At 40.6% G+C, this 26,649-nt stretch overlaps 1 protein-coding gene across 4 annotated transcripts in view; it reads left to right on the top strand.

Annotated features, from left to right (window-relative positions):
• The window catches only part of sorcs2 (sortilin related VPS10 domain containing receptor 2), a 309,510-nt gene that overhangs the window by 262,891 nt on the left and 19,970 nt on the right, over positions 1 to 26,649 (top strand). For all 4 annotated transcript variants that reach the window (XM_023346473.1, XM_023346475.1, XM_023346472.1 and 1 more), the window contains exons 7-13: positions 4,205 to 4,323; positions 8,265 to 8,354; positions 17,259 to 17,438; positions 20,099 to 20,245; positions 21,161 to 21,263; positions 21,646 to 21,722; positions 21,937 to 22,028. In XM_023346473.1, the coding sequence (XP_023202241.1) occupies positions 4,205 to 4,323; positions 8,265 to 8,354; positions 17,259 to 17,438; positions 20,099 to 20,245; positions 21,161 to 21,263; positions 21,646 to 21,722; positions 21,937 to 22,028 (808 nt within the window). The remainder of the gene's footprint in view (positions 1 to 4,204; positions 4,324 to 8,264; positions 8,355 to 17,258; positions 17,439 to 20,098; positions 20,246 to 21,160; positions 21,264 to 21,645; positions 21,723 to 21,936; positions 22,029 to 26,649) is intronic.

Genomic DNA, 26,649 nt, shown 5'->3' on the forward strand with positions numbered 1-26,649 from the left:
ATCTCAAAAGAAAGGCAGCAGAGTACAAGGGGCTCAAACGTACCTCCTCAGAGATCAATTCCTCCACAAAATGACGGTTTTACCGAAATGCACACAATAAAACTAATTCATACGAAATCTATACGAAAAAGTGTTTGCTTCATTTCTTCACACTTAGACCCCAAAAATAAAGTTTGCAGACACGCCAGCATACAGTTGGTATGATGTGAATAGTACCAACTACCTTGGATTCATTACCTTAGTTTACTTTATTTTTTAATCCCTGTGGATGTTCTCAGTTCCCAAAACTGTGTGGTGAGTTATTCTCTCCTCCAACCACCAAGTCAACTGTTCAGTGCAGCTACTAGAAACGATAAGTGATCATAAATGTTGTACTTAGTGAGTTGGTGATGTAAATGGATGCGGGTGGGCATTGTAAATATTGTAAATGTCCACTTGTGTTTATACATTACTTAAATAACCCTCCAGCTATAAGTGAGGGTTCATTGTGAATGACGGTCAAAGGGCGTGAAAAACCTGTTTTTAAATGAATTATTCGTCCGCTTATTGTTTCTTCATGAAACTGCCCTGTAGAAACAAAAAAAGAAAAAAAAAAAGCCGAACCTCTTGAGGAGAGTGCTGTGAAATCTGTCGGCCTGAACAGGGACCGCCTGTCTTCGGCGAGTGCGAAGAGGAAAGGGACGTCTGTGCGGGCCGGGTGCCCAGGCATGGGAGCGCTTCCTGGGGCTGCGGGCGGCGCCACATGCTCCTCCTCTCTTTTTCGGTGCCCAGATAGAAGCCGAGTCAAAGCGGGGCCGGGGCGACCAGGCGTGCAAAACCATTCTGTTCAGTCCACCCTTCGTCACACGCTGCGCCGCCGAGGTTAAACGGTGAGCGACAGCGAAGGACGCAGAGTCGAGGGGATCCATGTGAGACGAGGAACGGCGGCCTCTCGTCGCTCTGGGCCTCCGGCTGGCGAGAGGGTACGGCACTCCAGAAAAGATCCGCGCCGATTGATTGATGGATGAGCCATGTGTGCAACGGGGGCTTACAGGGAGAATAACTGTGTGTGTGTGTGTGTGTGTGTGTGTGTGTGTGTGTGTGTGTGTGTGTGTGTGTGTGTGTGTGTGTGTGTGTGTGTGTGTGTGTGTGTGTGCGTGTGTACGTGTGTGTGTGTGTGTGTGTGTGGGTGTGTGTGTGTGTGTGTGTGTGTGTGTGTGTGTGTGTGTGTGTGTCATTAGGGAGACTGATGTGCAGGGAAGCATGTGTAGATATATACAGGCCTGGAAACATCGACTGATACAGAGATACCTACACAAACACACATTTCCCTCAAGTCTAAATATTCAAACAACCAGTTTATTAGACCAAACAAAATTCTAAAATCCTGTTTACTTGTCGTCTTACAGTTTTCCCAGGGATAATACCTCAGTTGCTTTGGGGAAGAACAAATATGCGCGCTTGCAGATGTGAAAGGACAGCTAAAAAAGGCATGAGGAAGTGCACAAGCCACTAGCCGGAAATGAACACTTAGCCCGCCGTAATAGTTTTTTAATGAGTTCCTCGCCATATGCTGCTTTGATTAAATGTCTGGGCTTTTCAATAAATTAGCCACTCCATTTGTTACAGCGGACACCTCTCCAGTGTCTCGGGGGGGCGTTGGTGGGGGAGGGCAGGGTACAGTGCCAATAAAGAGGGTCTGACTAGGTGATGCAATGTAGACTTTTTTCATCCCGGAGCTAAAGTCATTACTCTGATTGTCCTTTCTTCTCCTTTTATTCCTCTGAGAAACAATGCTGTCACACAATATAAGATGTCACCAAAGTATACATTCCCTTAAAGGAGGAGGTCGGAGGACCAAAGAGAACCTTCCAGAAAAAAGGCTGTTTGAAACCGTACCAACAAGAAAGACATTGTAATACCTACAACCCACCAGCAGGTGGAGATAATGCTGACATTAAGTACTAACATCATGTAGCAATGATTTTGAATTGCTACATCATTGCTAGGCTAGCTAGCTATTTCGCGGCTAAAAATTCTTCCAAAGAGAAATGCAGGTTGTGTTTTCTTTGACGCTGTTTAGCGTGTTATTAACTTGTTCAGCTTATATGTCAAGTAGCAGTGAAACCGTAAACCACAGAAGAGTGGACGCTGCCTTGGCTTTCATGTCTTGGTAGCGAGACATGAAAGCTACCAAGATATCCGTGAGATATCCGCCATTTTGTGAGTGACAAAATCTTTGCCAATACGAGTCAGATTGAGAAGAATTTCCCAAAGAAAGATAATTAACATTCAGCACATTTTGATGACTTCATAATATTTTATGCACAATAATATAGTAACAGAAAAAAAAATCATTTTAGTAAAAAATAATGTCATATCTGAGATAGATTATCTCCAAAAATAGAGTAAAACCAAGCTCACTAGTCTGTAATCTACCGTTTGTCCCCCCTGCATATATTCACTTATTATCAAATGCAAAACAGTATATGCTGCTCGCTCAGCAAATAGAAAATAATGTTTGTTTGTCTCTGATGGAGTTTTGGTTAATATATGTTTCACTTTTACTTTCTCAAGTAAGAGATGTGATTATTCGTAGCAATATTACTCAATAAAGGTCAAAGTATGATGGAGTAAAACTACTTTTTATTTTTTTCAAAGTTACTCAACTACAAAAACCACCGCTTCTTCTATGTAATAATTTTTTTCACAATCTCTGGAGATTAAGTTTACAAAAATTACTCCAGGAAGGGTTGTTCTTAAAAATCCACTCTGGAAAGCCATTTTAAACATCTCATTTTCGTTCTGAGTGCTGTGTTTCAATGTGGACAGCAGGGGGAGCTACACAAAGTCTGTTTGGCACAAAGTCTATGGTTCTGCAATATCGGAGTCATGTATGAAAACACACATCTGACTCATGAACACCTGGAGGCAGCTTAAAGAAAGGTTCATCACCCCGACGCAAATTCAATTTGGCTTACATATGTACAGAAATTGCATGTGAGACCAACAATTTAAAACTGACAACATAAAGTTACAAGGATGTTTGTAACGTTGATATAAAAAGACTCCTATCAGAGGCTGAATGTGTTAAAAGCTTCCTCCCACTGCAGAGGCTGGAAATCCAGACTCATCCGTCCCATTGAAATGTTACACTGTACATGTGAACTCCAAACCTCACACCTGTGTGGGTGCATGAAGACTTAGAATGGGATAGTGTGCTGTTTTTGTGTGTGTGTGTGTGTGTGTGTGTGTGTTATTATAATTTTTTTCTCTGCTACCAGCTTGCCGCAGCCTCTGTGTAGGATAATGTGTTGATATTGCTGATGCATCTGCTGGATTGAAATTCAGCAGTGGGTGAGCTCTGCAACAGGTGCTAACCTCGCTGTGTCTGTCTGTGAGGATCAGCTCCCCCGCCCCGACCATTTGGACGCCAGATTTCCATGGAGAAGCTGTCGGATCTTATGGTGTTTGGACAAAAGAGATGTCTCAATTTCTTGTCTTTTCCAACACTAACACACTTTCATTTTTGCGTCCCGCTGTGTGCAGCCTCCTCTGCTTTTCGTGTGGCAGGTTTACAGTGAAAGATGAAGTTTTACTACTATTCCTTCATCTTTGTTTTGCTTTTTTTTACATCACTTAAATGGCTACTTGTGGGGCATCTAGAGTTTGTTTTATGTTTTAAACATTGAAAATGTGCAAATACCCCCTTTAAAGTTCTTATAACTGCCTATTTTAATAGTTAAACACCAAACACACCTTAATATGCGTTAATGCGCTCAGTGGAAACTGCCTTAGCACAGAGGCAAACATTTTCTGTCTTTCTTGGGAGTACAGCCAATCGACTGTAAGATAAACGAGTGGCGCTTTTCGATTGGATGCGCTGAAAATGCCAGCCAATGCAATTTTTTCATTAATACAAAAAAGTATTAAAATCCAGAGTGGATTTTTAAGAATAACAATTATTCATGGAAGTTTCCATGAATAATTTGGATTTTTGTTTCACAGAAGAATCAGCAAATTGCTGAATCCACAAATACAGTGAACAGCGAATCGGAAAGTCTTAATCGCTATGGAATCCCCGATAATAATAATAATAATAATAATAATAATAATAATAATGGTTGGCTAAATATTCAAAATAGACCTAGAAAGGACAGAGAGTTGTTTTTATTTTTAAACGGTAACCAATGTTTCCGCCCTGTTCCTTCCTGTCTCTCCGCAGGCCACCTCTACGTCACCTGCCTCATCCAGAACTGTTCGGACAAAATGCTGACCGCCCAGTTTCTGGGTAGAATTGATCACAATTCGCTGCTGGTGCAAGACGACTACATATTTGTAAAGGTAATGATGACCACTGCAGGATTGGCCTATAACAAGACATGTTTTCCATTTTATAAGTGAAATATTTACCCAGGGGAACTAGTAGCTTTTTCATCAATATTAAGGAATTGTTGACGTAAAAAAAAAGCTTGTACTTCTTGCTAAAAGTTACTCGTAAGATAGTTGTGTCTTATTTTAAGCGTACCAAGATATTTGCACTGGAAACTAGAGCTAACACACTTGGTAGGAATTTGTTTTCTCTCAGTTATAGCAGCATTGCCTGTGTTGATTTTACTAAGAAACTAATATGAACGTAGCCATCTTTGTTTCAAATAACATCTTTTTAAAAAAGCACCTCCTAAATGCTGATGCGACGCATCGAACAAGGCGTGCATTTATTTTACTAGTAACTGTGTTTGCCTTCAGAGTTAAGCCTTTAACTTTCACAGTTTTTCTCTAGATAAATTCTTCCTGGCCAGATAACTCTTTATGCACTGCGGTGTGCATAAAATCGAAAAAGAATCGCTATTCTGGGATTGTGTGCTGAATTAATTTCCTCTGTAATAGACTTGCCATGCAGTACAGTATACTAAAGCATGCAAAGCCCGATAAGTGAATCCCATTTGCATGCGATAACAGGAAGATATACATGTGGCACGGCAGAGCGGAGTCCTTGTAATGAGATGAATTAGTCATATACTGTTGGGTTGTGTGTGTCGCGTCGTATGTGGATGAATACGTGTGAATGTGTGTCTGCAGCTTTCGCTTTTGTTATTACTTGCGAGAGTGAATGAAATGCCTTGGAGCAGCAAGGTCATGTATAGTTATTCTTCAGGAATTCACCCAGTTCTCCCAGTATCACTCACCCACCACCACCATATTAATGGATACGTGCAGGTAAAACGGAGCTTACTGACACTTGGGAGCTGAGAAAACAAGTTATTAAATGTATCCTTTAAATTCTCCTAAAGAAAAATAATAATTCTGAACAGATTTAAAAATGTAGTCAAAAGAAAGCAATGCTATATTTTGTTTCGGTGCAAAATGTAGCGTCAGAACACCATATTTTAGTAAGTGTTGGACGTCCTCTGCTACTTCCTTTGGAATACTTTTGATCTTTATGGACATTTTAACGATACAAGCTCCACAACTGAATCACATCTGATTTACTAGAGAAATTCTAATCAGGTTTTAGTAGGAGGTGTTCCACAGTCGGTGCTTCTACATCCAAACTAACATTTTTGAGGCCGATTCAATGACATGTAGCTGTTTTTTCCCCCCTATCAACCGGTGTACTTTTTTGTGTGTTGTATTTGTTGTTTTGAGCCTTCTTCAGATTTTATCCTGGTTAAAAAAAAAAGGTATGTCAAGTAACCAAACTCTGGGAAGCATGGTGCCTGAATTCTGTTAGATTTTTAATCTACATTGGATAAATTTGACCACAGGGTTATGAATGATAATCTTAATAACTTTACTTGATGGTTTGCAACAGTTTTAAAATGTTTACATCTTACCGGTCTGGAAGGAAAGTGAAGCATTCCCGCAAATCTGTTTACATTTGACTTAGCAGACCTGATGCGCCGGGTTCATCCAGGTGCAGTGAAGGTCCAATATAGAAACTATAGTAAATAAAAACCATGAAAGCTGCTTGTTTCCTTGTAAACATGTGTAGTTTTGACTTGGTATTCCTCAGTCATTACTCTAAACTGTTAGCAGGGCCACTATTTCATATTTTTCATGAAAAAGAACTTGATTATATCTGGTTACAAGGTCAATATACAATCCATTTTGCATCTCTTGCTGTGACCTTCAGCGCTTTGAAGAAACAAGCTCCTTATGTCTAAGAACAATCGTGTAATTATGCCGCATTGATTAAGATCAACAAGCAAGAACTCGGTGATTTCCTTAGTTTACCTCTTTACTCCTTTCATGATGCCGTTTGATTTTTTAAAACTTACTGGAGATTTTTCTTTTTACACAAAGTTAATTAAATTCTGGAGGTTTTTAATGTTGCTTTTCTGTTTGTTGAGTTATTTTTATTACTTCTAGCCTAACCTCGTTGTGTTACATTTTTTGCTTTGTGATTGTATATACAATAATGCCATATAATTAACAATTACTTGCCTTAATGAACAGAGAAACCAGAGCAACAAAGGAGCCCAAGACGCTTAATTAGCCTCCAGATTATTTTATTTGATTAAGTAAAAAACACAAAAAGTTGCATCACAGCTAACATCTGTTTTAGTTACAACACAATATGAATGTAACTCACAGAACAGCCTTTTAGTATTTCATGCCGATCACAAATATTCATAGGCACATACGAAACATCATATGAATTATGTACATTGTGTTGTACTCTTAAGAAGTAACTTTAAAGAAGGCCCTGAACTACATTATGTGAATTTTTGTTTGTTCTTATACTGAACACTTTATTCTTATATTATGGAAACACATATGAATAAAAATGTTTTACCTTAAAGAATAGATTAAAGTAAAGAAACCAAGTCACTGACTTAACCCTCAAAACTTTCCACACTATTATATTTATAATCCTTTGTCTTAGAAACGAAAGTTCAAAAAAATTGACTTAAAACTATCATAAAAGTCAATTTTCAGGTATGAATTAAATCGATGCTGAAAAGCTTCAAAACAGAACAATTTATAATTACAAGTTAAACATTGGAGACTCATGAATGTATGTTCTGTGTACATAAAACAAAACCTTATTATAAAGAGTGGAATTTATGAGATAAAATAAGTGCATTTTACTGGGCCAGTGTACTGTAAAAAACTAGGACAGTTTTTACAGTACACAGGACAATATGAAAGCATAGGTTTTCATAATTTTACTGTCGTGGCTTGCTGTTATATAACAGAATCAAATACAGCAAGAGAAAATACTATTAATCTACTTCTGCTAAGATATAGACGAGTAAAACACAAATATCCTCTCAGAAGCTGAGAATAAAGTCTAATTACACTTAATTGTTCCACTTCTCTTCAGAAATTCAGTCAGGATCTCTTTTCTTTAGCCGATTCTGTTTTAAAAACTCGGTCGGTTTCATCACTTTTTCTTTTCTTTTTTTTGTCAAGTCGCTTGTTAGCATTTAAACACACTCCCATGCTCGTCTGCCCTTGTCAATCAAAGCCGACGCCTCTCAGCACAACTCCTGAACGAGCTGACAAAAATTCAGATTTGCTCAAACAAGAGCGGAAAGAAACGGAAATAAATTCCCCCTTTGCAGATGCTTTCAAAAGCAATTAATTATCCATCAGATTCAGAAAGGATTTTAAAAGATTTACTATTAGCTAAAAAATAAAAGAAGATGACCGGTGATGTACAAAAAGTGCAGTGGTAGGCGAACCTCTCGTGTTAGATTTCCGATGTTCAGCTTCAGTGTGCCGTCGATCTCAGGCTTTTATGAAGATTCCTCTGCAGCTGTGTTGGTGAAGTTGGGTTCAGCTGGAGGGCAGCGCGACTCGCATTTTGTGGAAATCTCTGCAATGTGAGGCAGTTTCTTTGAATTCACCTCACAACATGTGTGAGCCACTAATGAGAAATAGTGACTCCTGCTTGACCAGTGAGTTGCACAAGGGCTGATGCTCACTATCTTCTTCTTTTTCATTTCCAAAGACAAAAAATGACTTTAAACTTCAGCCTAAACGTACATTTATGTGTTTTTATATCCAAATTGTCACTTTTCTTTGTCAAGTTTTTACATTTTCAATCTTAAAGTAAGTTTCCATTTAATGGAACTTACTATTAGTAAGCTTTACGGAGCACCTCTACAGAATACCGAGTTTTTTAAAGTCTATCTTTAAAAGAAAGTAAATTAAGAAAGTCCTATGTTATCAGATATAATGTCTCTGTAACTAAATGTCACATTTATACAAAATATTTAGCAATGTTATGAACTGAGGCTTACATTTAGTGTCTTTTTCTCTTTTCGTCTCAATAGGTCACAACAGGTAACCGCACCAAGCACTATGTGTCCTATCGGCGCAATGAGTTCGTCCAGATGAGGTTTCCCAAGTATGCCCTGCCGAAGGTAAAGAGCAGCAAAGCTGATGTAACTCTAAGCTCTTGTGTCAATCCATGAGTTGCCTCGGTTACTTCTGGTGTTCCTCAGGGATGACTACTCATTTCCTATTAGGTTTCCTTGTTAGTACAGACACTAATTGTAGTGGAATCTTACTAGGCATATGCACAAAGTCAAATTTCTTTTTCTCTTTCATCATTAAAGACATCTTAGCAACTCTTTAAGGATTATTGGAATAGACCAGGGGTGCCCAAAGTCGGTCCTCGACGGCCGGGATCCTGCATGTTTCAGTTCTCTCCCTGGAGGTAGTAACAACCTCCTCAGCATGACAATGTTCTTCTTAGGCCTTCTAACGAGCCATCATTTGACCCAGATGTATTAAACCAGAGAGAGAACTAAAACATGCAGGATGCCGGGCCTCCAGAACCCAGTGGAGGCCCGGCATCCTGCATGCCGGGCCTCCACTGGAATATACAGTCATGTGGTTGTTACATTCTGAACTTTAGAAAGATGCCTGTTACCATGCCAGCTGTATGTTTTGCAACACTAAGGTTGGAAAAACACTTTTCTATTATATATAAATAGATGCTTTGTGTTTGATAGCCTGGGAGTAAGAAACCAGCTAATATTGATGTACTGTGGTAGAGGGTAGGAGTGCTTTTAGTTTACTGTCTTTGTATTTATGGAATAATTGTGCATCCAGAGTGTATTTAATCTCAAAGCACCCTGATCAATACAAATGGAAGTGGTGGGTTGGCAGTTCAGATCCACACTTTGTCTCTCTCAGTCATTGTGGTGAGACTTCGCCTGCTGGTGGTGGTCAGAGGAACCCAGGGCAGCTGTGGGTACCGTCTATCTCATCTCAGTTGTGTGAATGTGTGCATGAATGGGTGAACGACTGAATGTGGTGTAAAGCTCCATTTACCATTTATCACATATTTAAACAGTCTACCTATTTCACACTTGTTATATATTTCTGTATTTAGAGATTTTCTCTGTAGTGTGCGCAGATGTTGGGCAAGGCCATTGGCCAAAAATTGGAAAATTATTCTTTTGGCTTCTGCACAAGCCTTATTCTAAGGCTTGTGCAGAAGACCGAGAGAGAAATATCCAAACCCTCTACTCCGGGGATACCCACCTGCATTTGGAAATCAGTCTCACCACCGTCTTACACAAACTTGTCAGCGTTGGGCGTTAGCGTAGCTCTTGCCCCTCAAATAAATCACGGCACCGGCCCGACAAATGGTACGCTGCATAAAGTATTCCTACTCGCACATCGATCCACCCGTGCGTCACGTCACTGCCGCGGTCAAAGACGGTAAACAACTTTGTCTTCGGCCCAAGGTCGGACGGGAACCTCTGCTGTCAGCCGGAGCGGCACAGGGAGCTGTTTTAAGGCAACACCAGTAAGAGTGCTATTGACCTATGCTGATGACATGCAGAGCCCGGGGGGGGAGCTACATGTAGTTTTCCGCGTTTAGAATCGACCCTTGAATTGACGGTCTGTCAGAGGAGACTCCTCGTCGCCTTCGTTCAACTCCAGCTCCCCTACATACAACGTCCCTGTGGTTTGGCTGCAGCACTCACTGATCCTTAAAGAAGGTGAGAGGGATTGAATTGCGCACACACAATCCTTTTTGCCTTTAAGCACCTATGCGCTCGCACACCCACACATACACACACACAAAACAAAACATAAAATTTGATTAGGTGTGCATGGGAGGCGGTGGATAAATCACTTTATGCATGAGTGTCGGCATACGGAGGGGTGTGTGTGAGAGTGTGTGTTTAGTCAAAACACACACTTAGTTGCTCCCTGTGCCTCGTCTCGCCTCTCTCCGCATGTGTCCTCTTACTTGGGTGAGCAGATAGGTCACAGTTTGCAAAGCTTTTAGGTAGAGCGACATGGGGCAAGGTGTTGGCAGTGACACGGGGGCCTGAGGAGAGATATTGAAGGAAGGAGATTAGGAGAAAGTGTGTGTGTGTGTTTCTGTAAGGAGGGCGGGGAGGGGGAGCAGTGTTTTTCTGTTTTTCTGCTGTGAATAATTGAAAAGCTCGGGGAATGAAAAAAAAATGCAGAGGCCATCAGAGAAAGCTGTTTGGCTCTGTCTTGTAAGACCTGACCCGAGTTATGGATTAACCACACACACACACACACACCCACACACAACATGCGCGCATAGGCACAGGCACCGAGTTTGTTGGGCTGTGAAATCACAGGTAATAATTGTCCCTTTTCTGCTTGGCTTCCAATCTCTTCTTTTGATGGCCAACCTTTTTTGTTTTTGTTTTTTCTTCTCCCGGTTTGTTTGTCCAAGAGCAATCAGAAACCTGAGGTGGACCTGGAACAGTAGAAAACAGGTTTGACATTTCAATAGTTGCAGTTGGAAGGTTGTTCACACTGATCAGTCTTGATAAATTGTCTAAGGGTCTTTTTCCAAGATGGTCGGCCAACAGAAAATGCAACTGATTCACACCAGGAAAGACTTTTGGTCCACTTGGTTGGTCCGGACCAAAAGTGGACTTTTTTTGGTTGTTTGCTTGTTTGGTGTGGTTCGGTTTACAGCCAAAGCCCTTTGGGTGTCAGTCATAGCTCCCATTGGCCGGAAACGATGGGGGCGGGACAGTGCACAGACCCGGAGAACCAAACTTCGAAGTCCTGCTTGCTGCATTATTTCGGTTTCTGCGTCACCATTTTGAATGTCGAGAGCAACTCGGGCATCACGATTTGATGTTTCTAATTTTGGAACAACATCTGCAAATCGGCGCTGAAACCCGAATGAGGCGAGACGATCTGAGCTTCTGGCATCTCCTTATGATCAGTCGGCTTTAATTCCATCCCACCGATCCAGAAATAAAAAGCCGTCAGGTTCAGTTCAAATCTAATTCATTCCGTTAGTTTCACGATAATCATTTAGCAGAGTTCCAGAAAAGCAAAGTGTAATCTTACTTCACTAGGTTAAAAGCCACCAAACTATTACTGCTCTGTAATTAGCACTGCTAACATACTGACATTCATTTTATTCCCTTAACTGTTATCAAGGTCATTCCTGACACCAAAAAAAAAAGTTTTTTTTGAAAAAAATAAATAAATAAGCTGATTTTGTTAGAGATTCTAATTCAATGATATTTTAGAATAATTGTGGATTTAGTCTGGAATGCAGGGAGGGGAAAAAAACAAACTTTTAAAGGTCAGTGATTTTTTTTTTTGGATAAAACCAAGCAAGACAAGGGAGCCTTTAGGCTGCATATATGATAGCTTTTTCAACTATAAAATGTGTCACAATAAAAAAAAAAATAGAAGAAAGAAAAGTCAGGGTTTAATTTTGGGAAAGGAAGTAGAGTGAATGGATTGTCGCCGTCCATCCGGCTGTGACGGCTGATTGGCCGGGAGGTGGTGGCGTGGTGCTGTCAAATCTCAAAAATAAATCTTTCCGGTGCGAGTTGTTGTGATAATGCGAACCAGTAAAGCTCTGAGACTGGGAGCCCAGAACTAAACCCAGATGTTCCTGCTGAGGCACTAATCCTTACCTCTGATCACAGACTGCGCCTTGCAGCAGAGAACTTCAGAAGCTGTTTGAGAGCAACTGACTGAAATAGTGAGCAGAGGACAGATTTAGGATTTAAATGGTTTATTTAACCAAAACTGCAACGTTACATTTAACAGACGGTCACAGGTTCTTACTCCCTCCCTCCCTCCCTCCATCCCTCGATTCACAGGTTCTTCCTTATTTCCGCTCTTGGGCGTTCAGCCAATCAGTGCCAAGGAAGATAAATGGCGCTCCTTGATTGGCTGCTTTACAAACGCCAGCCAATTGCACGTCAACTAGCATTGTGCCCAGATGTTTCAGATTCCTGAGCTGCATTTTCTTTCAAATATTTTAGCTCTAAGAAAAAAAAAACTGAAAAAAAAGTCGAAATAAGACAAATTTGTGCGAATAATTTGGAGTTATATTCCACAAAAAAAAATCAACAAATAGATGAATTTGCAAAGACTGACTCGCAAACGGGGAAATAGGCTGGAGTCCATTGTAACGCATGTTGAAATTATGAATCAGTCAATTCGTTGCAGTGAGCTTATAATACAGCAAAAATAATCTAAAGAGCCATAGAAATATAAAAAGCCAAAACGTTCCTGATGAAATCTATCTTCAAGTCCAACAGCCATGTTTGACATAAAAACTACAAACTTTAAACATTGTACCTCCAATGAAACATGGCGGTGGCAGCATCATGTTCTCAGATGACTTTTCTTTAGATGAAATTTAGGCGAGTTGCAATAACATATTTTGCTGGACGATAAATTGTCCCAGAAATCATTGCGATAAACGATAACACTGTCATTCTGAAAACATTTTCAACTAATATAACGATGAGGGCAGAATAATTCAAATACACATTCTCAACGATCAGGAAATTTTTCTTTCGGAGAACATTTAACACTTTTTAAATATCTAAAATAAAGAAGCAAGACAGCCGAAACGACAAACAATTAAAATGGATCATAAAGTCTCAACAAAACAAAGTGAGTTTTTATGCTCAGAAAGGAAAATCATGCAAAACTGCCAGTTAGGACTTTTGTAAAAAAAAAAAAAAAAAAAAGAAATGATGAGAACAATAACAAAAATGCAAACTAACTACATTATGCTGTGTGTGAAATGTATTCAGCATTTTTCAAAGTGACGGCTTTTCAATAATAATAATAAAGTTAACTACATTAGAATGCAAATGAAAACGATTAGATTGTGATTAATTGGTTTATTGCTTATTGTGATGAAAGCAGACTTACTTTAAGATGAATTAAACTCTAAACATTAAATATCTCTCAGTTTTACACGACAAACTTCTTAACATCAGCTAACAGTGCAGACCTATAGTATAGATAAGTGTCTGCATGTTTGTTTATTTCTTATAACGTTCCCTCCGACAGATTTTTTCTGTTTTTCAGTCGAACTTTCCCATTAAAAGTGTAGAAAGTTTTGAAACGACGTGTCATGGTGTCATTTCTTTGAATGCTTGTAGTTTTTTTTTTATAGCTACAGTCACGAGTCAGCAAACTGATGAAGGATTGCTGCGTCACACTGACAAGTCTCAGCTTTAAGCTGTTGAACCTCAGCATGGAGCTACAGGAGAAAGAAAAGTCATTTCAGTAGCTTTCTGGCATCAAGATTGTCTTTCGAAACTATTTCTACAGCTTACATTCACACAGATCGGCGTCAGCCTCGCGGGTTTATATATGCGTGTGTTGACTTTACTCCGTCGCCTCCGCCGAATCTTTTTAGCGGCGGATTACGTTGTCTCCTCTGCGGCGCGGTGGGCGGCGCGGCTGACTGAATGTCAAAAGGCAGCCGGAGCTGCAGGTCGGTGTCCCTTTCAGCGCCGCCTCCTCCTGCTGCTGCGGCTCCGCGTCGCCAAATGAGACAGGATGTCAGCCGTAAACCGCGGCGAAGCGGCGTTTAATGAAGAGCGGGGACTTGGAAGAGGAGGTCGTGGGACGAGGAGGGCGACGCATCAAACAGAGTGGCTTATTACATAACCCATAGGTTTTTATTCCTAAAATAATATACAAAAAACTCCTTATGGGGTTTCATAGGAACTCACTCTTTTATTTGAGTGTCATATCTTTACTATGAAGTCAATTATGTCTTTCGATCCAAAGGTTTCTTTCCTAAAGGGGCGGTGTTATGTTAAACCAACTCTTTTTAAAAAATTTTTTTTAGCTTTATATTATATTTGTATCCCCTCATCAAAAACATACCTGGAGAGTTGCTGTGATTCTTTCATGCATGTTTGAGAAATCCTATAACCTCCAATTTCAACCGTTCAGCTGTCCATAACTCCAAGCTTCAGATCACCCCTCCACCCAGTCAGCTCCTTCAGACTAGCCAGCAGCATTTAGCAGTCATTATGCAGTGCACATTGCTTGTTTCAGTTTGGACTTTAGGTTCTTGCCTCAACAGGGTCAGAAACCTACTCCGATGTTTTCGCAACGTTATTTCTCGTTTAGTGTTAACTGTGCTGGACGTGTGGTAAGCTTATTAATCGTGCCTCAGAAACCCAGGCCCAATCCGACTGTCTGTAAAAAAAAAAAAAAAAAAATTGGCCCGACATAGCCTGAAGTTCAGTTCGGATGGTAAATCTGAGCTTTAATATAGAGGAGTAAAAACTGTAGGGCCGCTGGTTTCCTGGCCATAAGACACGTTGAGTGAAGCTGCATCTGGACGTGTATGAACCACTGCATTAAAGCAAAGTAGAAATAATCCAGTTTGTTGTTACATTACATTTCATGTCTGTTTACTGATTTACCCTCCGAGTTGAGTCGGGAGCAAATTTTCTGGGACGTGTGACTGACAGGAGCGGAACGGGGCGGGGCCGCACTTGCGTTCATTGAGCACTCGTTACAGTCTAATGAATTTTTTTGTCACCTTGCTTTCTTTCTTCACAGTGATTAAAATAGAATCGACCCCCATTTTTCACACAGTGGACCATGCAAATTATTCTAAATCATCTTCTATCAAACCAAATAATGAGGAGCGTAATATCAGACAACTTCTTTTCATCACAAAGAAGTGGTGGCGGCGACAGAAGCAAAACTGTAAACGTAAGAAGTGCGGAAAGTGTTAAATACCAATCGCACCAGTTTGTGGATGAAAATAAAGACAAACGGAATAATGAAACAGAAAAACAAAACAAAACGCAGCAACATATAACAAACCCCCCACACCAATTCAGTCTATTGTCAGTTTGTGACCTTATTTTATACTTGTGCACAAGAACTCCATGTACTTAGACATTACTAATCAATTCATTTTTTTGGGAAGTTTGTTTATTATTACTATTAATGTTATTATTAGGCTTTGTGGTAATGAAAATCTCAGAAAACTTGAAACATTCTAAATTTTCTGTTTATTTCAGCAGAGTTCACATCCAGCTGACCCTCTTTATGGCTTTAAATTCTCGGCTTTCAAAAGTGCAAGATTTGAACGAAATATTCCACGGCAACCTTTTTGTCATTTCATACTGTTTTGGTTTACATAACCTCTTAACCGACGTTTTTAGGTTAAAAATGCCTAAAGTCCATTCATGTCCTCCTCATGAATCCTTTGCTTAATCAGTGAACAATCCCAAAAAAGGATCAGAACCATAATCAGTGTGTATAGAGTTTATACCGGCGTTTCTAATGCGTTGGATTGGGATCAGAACACTGCCATGAATTCCTTCAGCTCTCAACATTAACTCCTCTTTACGTTGATCGTTTTTCTCAGTTTGCTCGTTTTGTCATAATCCCGTCGCACACAATTTGCAACAGAGCCGGCTAATTGAATCAGAAACGTTACGTTCTTAAATATGAAGATCGATGCGCGGCCCTTTGTTTTTGTATTTCCGTCACTCGGAACGACAATAAATCTAGAGGTAATTGAGCCTGAGTGTGTCTTTATAATCAAGATGGAAGAGTGTTAATGATTACACACCCCCTCGGAGGAGCTTCCCTCCGCACGCTGGTGGTTTTGTCTTCAGATGGTATGGTAATGTAATCAGTAACACGGAGAAAGTGCTGAGTCGCCCTTGTGTGGCTGCTACATTATTTCATGAGTGATGAAGCCGTTTTCCTCACAGTCCCAAGAGCACCGACAAGTACACTTAGCAAGTTTGCTCTAGCTGCCAAATGGTTGTTGCTTTTTTTTTTTTCTTACATTTTGAAGCGCTTCACTGTTTTTTTTTTTTTTTTCTTCAAATCCTCTTGCTTACACTGGTATTGTTTTTATTGGGTTGCGTTATCTGCTTTTCTTTGTGTATTTTCTTTTTGGCTTTTCATTTTTTTTACTTTTCCTATCTACAATAAGCTTTTATTTAAGTTTTGTATTAACAACAACATTTATTTTCCCTTTGGGATCAATAAAATATTTTTGAATTTACATTTTATTTAAAGGGGAGGTGTTACATAAAATTGACTTTAATTAATAATTGTGTTATAATATTATTCTCTCATCAAAAACGTACCTGGAGTGTTGCCTTGATTCTTTCGTGCATGTTTGAGAAATCCTTCCATCTCCCGTGGCAACCACTCAGCTGTGCAAAACGCCCAGGTGGGCCTAGCCCCGCCTTCTCGGCGCAGCTCCTCCTCGTTTCCTCCCGCTCAGCTCCTTCAAACTAGCTAGCATCATTAGCAAACACCTGATTGAACATTAGCGGGGCTTCCTTATAGGAGCTGCTTCTCAGTGCAACGCTGTTGAAAATGTTGTTAAAGGGTTAATAGAGGAGCCATGCTGTGATGACTTCCTGAAGGCGGAGTTTCAGAAAGAGCAGAAATTTCTTAAAGAGACAGAGGCCCAATTTTAAGGCGTTAAATTCCAACCTTATATTCTTTTAAGTCATGTTTGATATCTGTAGCATTCTTATAACAACTGAAAGTAACATAGTTACTTGATTGTGCTATGAAATGGCACTACAACACGTAAAACTGACACTTTAACTTTTTTGTGGCAGCGGAACTGATTGCAGCGTTAGTGAGAGTTCCACCTGTGACTTATTGCGTAAAGTTGTGGTCATAGTTTCAGTTATTTTTTTATATTTACAACCCAAATGGACAAAAATGTGTAAAAAAGACACTATTCTTCAGGGCACCAAACTCAGTCTGGGCGTCCAGCAGGATATCGTTCAGAAGGTCAAACCAATATTACATGTTTTTGGAGGCGTACAGCAGAGTTCACATCCTGCTGACCCCTTCAGTACCTCATCGCATCTGTTATTGCTTGGAGTGTCTACGTTGTTAGCGGGCAATATGAGAGAGTGTCTTTTTCCAAATTGTTGTGGAGTAAAAGTTTTTAACCTGGGGTTGTTACGCCGATTTAAAAAAAGAAAAAGTATCTCTTCTCACCCGTTTCCTGCTCTCTCCCTTCCTGCATCCTGCAGGACGTTCAGATAGTGAGCACAGACGAGAGCCAGGTGTTCCTGGCCCTCCAGGAGTGGTACCAGTCGGACACGTACAACCTGTACCAGTCGGACTCGCAGGGCGTGTACTACTCCATGATCCTGGAGAACGTCCGCAGCACCAAGCAGCCTGAGGAGAACGTCCTCATCGACATCCTGGAGGTGAGGCGCTCCGTAACAAATGACAAATGTGTTGTTTGTGTGGGGTTTTTTTCTCCTTCTGTTTTCTTCCTTAATAATTAATTTTTTCGTGATTGAATCTATAAGTTGCAACTATGAACACAAATGAAGCCAGATGTTCCACTGGCGGGGAACCGGTGGAAACGTCGTGACGGTGTTCCCGAGTCCTAAGCAAACAAAATGAGCATCTGATGATGTTATAAGTAAACGAACCACTTAGCCACATTTAAGGGGATAACGCTTACACTTCCCTTCATTAATCTTACTATCAGTAAATCCCATTAAAAGCCCAGAGCCACTGATGTACTTGGTCTCATTGGGATTTATCTATTGTAGGAGAGGCTTTCAGACCGTTTTTTGGGGATTTCTAGTAAAATGTAATACACTTTTCTCTCCTGAACCTATTTTTAATGTGTTACTCAAACAGGAGGTGGAACTCTATGATTTTTTTTTTTTTTTATTATTATGGCTTGGTTATAGTGTTCCTCAAACGTTTTCAGAGTTGGGACTATTAACCCATTTAACAAACACTCACAGACCACCTAATTCATATGTGCCAAACTCAAGGCCTGGGGGCCAAATCTGGCCCGCCGTAGCTTTTAATGTGGCCCTCTACACGCCAAAATACATCAGTAAATCCCTCTGGGTTTTCACAAATCCGAAAAACTGACAAAATCAACAGATTCCAACATTTTTATTTTATTTTTTTTTCAGATTTCTACTGCAAATTTCTCTCCGAATTGGCAGGAAACATTGAGTTCACCTGACTGCTGCCTCAGCCTTAGTTGATGTCAAGTTGTCGTCCGTGATTGATACGGCACATTTAGCATCATACATTAGCGTAAATATTATAAAAGTTTCTTCTAAATATTTCTAAATTAACGCCACAGAATCTCGGATTTTGATTGCAAAACAACCCACAAAAACAATCAAGGAATCCTGGACGGAAGATCAGAGTGAAAAGATGTATATTCATTTTAAGAATTACTTATTGAAAGCTGAAACAAACAGATTTTAATGACATTTTAACAGTTTAATGGGTTTTCTGAATACATTTTGGCACAACCGGCCCTTTAAGAACATTCAGATCTTTGAACTTGAAGTTACCCTGCAATACATAACTTGCATGTATCTTAATACATACAACCTGAGATAAAAATGTTACCCTGAGCTCTTGTGGAATTAAACCTTCGGCTTGGGATTTCCTCAGATAAATGGTAAAAAAAAACCAATAAACCTAACATGTCAGACAATGTTTTCTCTCACCCTGAAGAAATCCCAGGCCTATCAGACCAAGGTCTGTGTGACAGTGGCATGCTAAGTACCGTAATAGTGTTCTAAAATAACAAAAGTTCTGCAAATGTGCAAAAAGCAATTGCATACGGCAGCTTTAACAAAAAGAGCTTCCAGTTAGTGAACCAGATTCCACGCTGCCAGCAGCACGACAGAATGGAAGATAAAAGAAAGAAACAAAAACAAAACAGTAATAAACTGGCTGTGGACGAGCCAGTTTCAGAAATCTTCAGGTTAATTTCACACATTTAAAAGAAAAAGCTCGGATGTTGTCGGTTCCTGAAAGGTAGCATATTCGCAAGAATAAATGTAACATTCTCCATCGTTAAAGGCATAAATTTACAGTATTAGCATTAGGATATTCACTGAGGTTGTAAAGTGGTACATTTGTAAGAATAAGTGTGTTTTATTGCACACTGGCAGAGCAACTGGGAGGCGTCCCAATGAAATGACCGAACAACCGTAAATCTGTGAGTGAACGGCCAAATGCTCGCACTCATAACACTCCCTGGCTTTAATATCTGACTTATTGTTTTGTCCTCATTTGTCTTGAGAGGCAGTATTAATAAACGGTTTAAGCAGCTTACAGTGTTGTTTTTCCACTTTTTGATCACACTAGAAATAGCAGCTAATCAGTAAAGGAGTGCCAGGGGGGAAAAAAAAAAAAAGTTTTACAGGGGTCGCTGCTGAAGCTAATTGCCATTTGTGTAGGAGTTCAGGATCTGTATGTTGAGCTACACATCTCCTCACATGCCTGCTTAACGGTAGCTAAGAAGCTGTTGTCAAGGACAGAATATTTGTAACATGCTAGGCGTTGATAGTCAACGTCAATTAGTTCCAATTATGCCACAAATTGGTGTGTAATAAAACACACTTATTCTTATAAATGCAGCACAACCAATTTGTGCTGCATTGTTGACGCAGCACAACTGGAGCTTGTACTCCAGCAGAATGTCTAGATTAAGCTTCACTTGTTATATTTGTAGTAGCAGCTACTACAAATATTACTGTATTATTATTTCATGTTTACAGATAAACTTGTTTAACCCTACTCTTTACCACCCATCAATCTAAACCTTTTTTTTTTTTTTGGCTCTGGTGGCCTTTATTTGAAAGTGCTAAGACCGGAAAGTGGGTAAAGAGAAAGAGACAGAAAACATGCGGCAAAGGTCACCAGGCCGGGAATCTTTATGTGGGCTGTGCTTAACCCCTGCGCCACCACAGCATCCCCAATCTGGACTATCTTTTCCTTTAAATGGTGTTTAAAAAGACAGAGAGGCATTGTTGCACTGCTTAGCAGGAGGAATCCCAGCTGTTTCAGCATGTAGCACATCTGCTTTGTTTCCTAGGTGCGTGGGGTGAAAGGCGTTTTCCTTGCCAATCAGAAGGTCGACGGAAAAGTGACGACTCTCATCACCTTCAACAAGGGGCGGACCTGGGAACCCCTGGCCCCGCCCGCCACGGACATGAACGGCAAGCCAGTCAGCTGCAAAGTAGTAAGTGCTCCATTTTCCAGCTTTTTTTCAACATCGGGGCAGATACAGACATCGATAACGAATCGTTCCATCTCTACATTGAACATAAAGGGGAAAAGGATGAGTGCTGCAGTATGAGGAATGCACACAAGACTCTTGCCATCCATCTTGCCAAAGTCGCAGCTTCGCAAGGTTAGACAGCAAAGAGCCATACGTCTCCACCCAAACCCCGTCCATATTCTGAGCCCAATACATCACACCTGGCCGGGAGGCAGAGGGGAGCACCAGTGTTCTCCTTTATTTGAACCATCGCTCCCATCTGCTAAAAAAAAAAAATATGAAGGCAGGTGCAGATATGAGCCTGACGCTCGTATACCACCTTTAAGACACACACACACACACACACACGTTAGATCTCTGATACTGACCTTGTCATAACAATGGGCTCGCCCCATACTTCAAAAAAAAATTGCTCGGCAAAATATCTGCTGTCCTGGATGTAAGTCTCCACATCTATCAGGCACAGCAAAGACTTCATTTTCAAGCGCTGACGCGACACATATCGCCTGTGTGACGCCGCGGGGCACGGCGCCTTGGTTCATCGAGAGAAAAACTGTAAGGCTCGATCCTTTGTCTCCCACCTGTTGGAGATCGGCTCCGGAGATTAATGAGCTGTCGGCGTGAAGATGGTTAATCTTACTGCCTGTAGAAGGAAATCCGGATGGGGAAAACACCGCTAAACGCAACCTAGCATAAAGACGAGCTAATATCAAGGGTTTCCCTGAGGCTGAGGTCAACAGAGCCAGACTCTTTTCCTTTTTACGGCAGAACCGCCCAGCGAAGATGTCCGTCTTTGCTGAAATTTGATTGTCTACGAATGAAACGTTGAAGTTTACGATATGCTGGCTTACCGTCCTTCCTGTTGCTCCGCTGCAGCCGGATTGCCACCTCCACCTCCACCTGCGCTGGGCCGACAATCCCTACGTCTCTGGCACCGTCCACACTAAAGACTCGGCTCCGGGCCTCATCATGGGCGCTGGTGAGTGGAACCGTCTCCTTTCAGATTAAAACAGGTTGTTTTTTTTTCTTTTAAAGTTATACGCCTATTTTCCCCTGAATTTACTCAAACGGCTGGAAAAACAGACGGAAATTTAAATGGAAGTTTTAGAACGTGGGTGTCTGTCGATTTTCAAGATGCAACCTGAAAGTTGTGCGCATTTGTAGGGAGGATAACTAAATGAATAAAAAATGGCCTGAGGTAGAAATCCTGCTGTATTGCTCTGTGTGGTGGCTCTCTGTAGACCTGCCTCTCTCAGCCCTGTTGCTCGTGTCTCTCCTCTCTGTCTCTGGCTTTGTTTCTGTTGTGTGTTTCGGGAGTCCCCTCTTTCTGATGCAGCTCTGCATTTTTCATCTTCCCTCAGGTAACCTTGGCTCCAAACTCGTAGAGTATAAGGAGGAGATGTACATCACTTCAGACTGTGGGAAGACATGGAGACAGGTACGGCATGCTTTGCCTGACTTTTTTTAGTTTTTGTACTCCAAGGAGAAACCTGCATAGATCGAATATCCAATTTTTACTTGGGTTTCTTTTAAGCTAAAAAAATAAAAAATAAGAAATACAAATTGTGCTTAACGAAGCTGATCATGAGAAAAACACTGAATTGTTTCCATTGGTAAAGTAATTTCCAACCCTTAATGTTTTCCTGTTAAAGGTGTTTGAAGAGGAGCATCACATCCTGTATCTGGACCATGGTGGAGTCATTGTTGCCATCAAGGACACTTCTATTCCCCTCAAGATACTGAAGTAAGATTACACCAACTATTTATTACCTCTTACTTGCTGTTTTAATTTCATTACAAACTGCCAGTGGTGCGCACACTTCCCCTAAAGCGCTAGTAGCGGAGTTCAGTTAGCGCTTTAGCGTATTTGCTGACTTTGGAAACACTTAGCGCACTTAGCTTCTCCTAAACTAATTTATTGAATAAACTTGGACATCTGTGCTGAAGTTTGACTTTTTAAACTTCAACACAGATGTGAAGTTTACATTTATATTCCCGCTTTTATTTTGAAGTGGGTGAAGCCTGACCTTTTCCTCTCCTTATGCCTGCTCCCCCCCCCCCCTCCCCAATAAACAGCAACAAAATAAAACATGGACAGGAGAAGATATAAACTTGAATACAATATTTAAGAGCATTATGGAACATATAAAGTAAATTGTTGTGGTCTTTCAAAGACAAATATAGTTTGAATTGAAGTTAGCGCTTTAGCATTAGATTTAGCTTAAGCTAAATACAGTGTTGGTGTTGCTGTAGTTAGCGGAGCTACTGTTTATGATTAGTGACCAGCACCTGTGCTACGTACCTTCTCCTTTTAGCATTTAAAAACTAACCAGATTTCTGCTAAGCTAATGCAGCACTACAGTCTTGGAATCCATTAGAGACAGTCACTCTTTCTCACACAGGCTATCACAAGCTTAACAGGATGCTATCTCTTTGCCCTTAAAGAGGAATGCTATGATGAAAACCCAAAGGCAGAGATGTAATGAGAAGTATGTGGCACAGCTTTGGTTCAGATGACCCTGTAGACGGACTCAGTCTTTCACCTGACCTCTGAAGGCGTTCGTTTCTAAACGAGCAGTGACAGAAAAATTTCACGCAGAGGGAAATCTCAAATATTAGTCAAATAATCCTGATTTTAACCATGACATAACATGACATAAAAGAGCTGTTTGTTTTATATTTCCGGCCTCAGAAAACCTGTGTTCTTGTGTAACGGCTCTGTTAAAGAGCTTCTGGATGAGGCCAAAAAAAAGAAAAAACAGCAGCTAATCATGGAATGTAGATTTATTTATTTTTTTTCCAGGGTTTTTCAAACTGATTTATTGCGTCTATTTTAAGCTGAAACTGTTTCGCAGTCTCAGTAAAGTGGATCATTTGTTATTGCTACAACTCCAACTGGCGGTCGCCCCCGGTGTCAGCGATCGTTTTGCAGCCCATCTAAAGGCGTTTTCCACGCTCCGAGGCCTCCCAGGTTCCCTCGGACGTGACGGATTTCTATTTTTCAGGCTGATGTGGTTTTAATGCGGCGAGATGTAGCGTTATTTGGGAAACTAGCGGTGTGCCATTAACTTAATTTTGGTTAATTACCGTGAATGATTGCTGCTTTAGTACCAGAGATTAAGATGCTGATTATTACAGTGTTTTAAACTTTTCCTAAATTTTTAATGCTGTATCATTTTGTGTGGCTAATTCAAACGGCAGCAAATCTAAGCTGTGCATATTAATACACACACATATAAACTTTTTATGTGCTTTTGAAAAGCTGATGGGCTTGATATACACTCATCTGACACTTTATCTTTACTTTCTTATACTGTGATGGACCCGACCTTCAGAATGACCCTAATTCTTCAAGGTCGCTGAACAAGAGGCAGACACTGCAACTAAAATGTTAATTGTGCTAACGCTAAAGCACTAATCGTAAACATTAGCTCCAAGAACACAAAAGGACAACACTCTAACCCTAAAGCACTAATTATAAACATCAGTGCTGCTAATGCTACATCAGTACACCCAACAGGATTTAGTGGAAGCTAAAGCATTAAGCTGTGACATTAAATCAAATTATATCTGCCCTCGAAAGACTCCGACTCTGGAGATGTTGTATGTATGTTTACGTCTTCTCTACTGTTTGTGTTTTATTTTATTTTTGTATGTCGTTTAAAATAACGTTATTTGGTGGCGTAAACCGCCAACTGTCTGAAGAATCCTTCAGTCGGTAACCAAAACTTCAACACAGATGTCGAAGTCGTTCAACTGACAGGTTACAAAGCAGCCACGTAAATTAGCACTCTGCAATATACAGTATGTGTCAAAGTTCATTTAGGGGGAGCTGGGTGTGCTAAATGTTTTCAGAGCTAGCTAAAGGGCTAATTGAAAAATTAGCTCGAAAATTAGTGGATTAGCAGAAGTGAGCCCATCACTACACCACCACCAGCCTCACCTGAATTTTTTATTTATTTATTTTTTTTGCGTAATTCAGGTGAGATCCATGTTTTCCGTCAAATTCTGATGATTCCAAACACTTGGAATTGTTTTTCCAAGTGCTTGGAAAAGCAATCACTTGACCAGCGATTGCTTTTCCAATCTATTATTGTCCAATTTTAGTGAACCTGTATGAAATGTTGTCATGTTTTTTTTTTTGTTGCTGCTCTATCTTTACATGTTGTTTTGTGTCTGTTTATCTCATCTCATCACCCCTCTTTCCCCAAATTACATCACAATTTGTGGTCGTTTTACTGGGAGATGTCGAAATGGAATCGACGTTGTAGCATAAAGCCAATTATAAGATCAGCGTGCATTGATGTACGGCGCTGTTAGCTAGCTAATAAACTGCCATGTTTGAGCTAATAAGTGATTCTTGCCCAACGGATGATCGACGATTTGAAGTCAAATCAAGACCTGAGAATGCAAGAAAACAGAAACATTTCTTAGGTTGCTGTTTTCCATTTGATCTGACAGAATTTTTACTTTAAACAAAGTTGCGAGGGCAACAGCTTCTCTGGACCTCGTCAGCATCCGACTGATCTTACCCAGAGTTTAAGTTAAAGGCTCGCCCATCAAAGCCTCGTGATTACATAACATTTTTCTTAATCCGTCTCCGGGATCACTGTGTCTCTCTCTCTATGTCTGTCTCTCCGAAGGAAGATAGAGGCAGAACGAAAACAGAAGCGCTTTAGTAATTCCAAACCAATTTCCGTCATCCGTACACCTGAGCGGTAATTCAAACAATTACAAAGCCCTCGGATTCAGCGCCCAACAGGTTGTGTTGACAGAAAAGAGACCTCCAACGTGGTTAGATTCAGCTGTTCTTTGATGCATAATGAGGCTTTGCGACTGATTCCTCAGTAGCTGTTGATCTGTGCTGTCTTCCCCTCGCTGTGCGCGTTCGCTGCTGATTATCTTATTGTCGTCCCGGTAAGAGCGTCATTAAAACGCACAGCCGCGTTGTGTGAGCGAGACGCTGCTTGATTCCTCATTGATCCCTCTCCATCACGCAGTCACACTTACTCAGCGCTACTGCCACTGTCGACAGCTGAAATTGTTGGCACGGTGACTAAAGGAGAGCAGATGGCTCTTCTTGTTTTATTTTCCGAAAAAAGAAAAAAAGGAATTTAATAGCAAACTGGGTACGCCTGCCTGCACAGCCGTGTTCTGATATCATGTGTTTTCTAAGCCCTCAATCGTATTCAGTCAACTGGGGTCAAAATCAAGGAAAAGGACATTTTCTGTTCAAACTATGAGGATTTTTCTGAATTTTAATACACAGAATAGGCATGTACACAACCTTTCATCTGTCTCCATGTAACCCTATCTTCTATATCTTCTTCTCTCTCACAAGCTACCTTCCTTTCCTCTTTCACTCCATCCTTAAATCTCCTCTTTGGTCTTCCTGTAGGTCTCCCACCATCCTCAGCATCCTTCTACTCTCCTCTGTTCATGTCCAAACCATCTCAGTTTGGCACCTCTCACTTTATCTCCCCACACATCTGACATGAGCCACATGTCAGATGCTGTTCCTCTGATGCATTCATTCCTGACCTGGTCCATCCTCGTCACTCCCAAAGAGAACCTTTGAGAACCACGTAAACAACCTAATCGTGCTAACATCCTGTAGGGTCTTCGCATCCAGATGCTAAGGATTCTCCATTTGGGTTGACATGATTAAAAGTAACATGATATGATGCAATGCTAAAACAATTAAATAAAAATAGCGTCCCACTTTGGCAACTTTTTAACTTGTAGTGTATACAGGCTGGATGAAGACCCCACTATGTTGTTAATAATTAGCCAGAACACGGATGGTCTTCAGGGAACTAGAATATGTCTTCTGGAGATTTTCCCTTTTAATGGATCCGAGGTTTCACACCTTCTGTTAGCTTGGTCTTAGAAGCCTGACTTTCCATGCTAGCCTCATTCTAAGGCCTAGTCCACATGTAGCCGGACATCGAATAAAAAAACTAATTTTTATTCACATCACAGTCTGCAACAAATAATGTGCTAATATATCCACATGCTTGCTTTGACGTGATTCTTATTCAATGTCGTCTTGTGTTTATTAACTTTATATTCTAATAGGTTGTATAAAGTAGTTCACCCTATACATCTGTCCACACAAACAAACAAACCTCCTACAGCCATATTTAATTCCCAACAAAAGGTTGTGGTTGCTTTGAAGGATTGTGATTGGCTGACATAGCTTTTAGCTTTGCGCTACGCTGCCCCCTATGTGTCTGGCATGTTTAAACCAACGTTCGGGGTGGATTTGTGCGGTCTGATGTGGATGAAAACTTTTCTAAAACCGATTTTGAGTGTATGATATTACTTTCTATACTGATGTGATGGAAATATGCATTTTTATAAAG

The sequence above is a fragment of the Xiphophorus maculatus genome, chromosome 14 (genome assembly GCF_002775205.1).
Source record: "Xiphophorus maculatus strain JP 163 A chromosome 14, X_maculatus-5.0-male, whole genome shotgun sequence".
Taxonomy (NCBI): domain Eukaryota; kingdom Metazoa; phylum Chordata; class Actinopteri; order Cyprinodontiformes; family Poeciliidae; genus Xiphophorus; species Xiphophorus maculatus.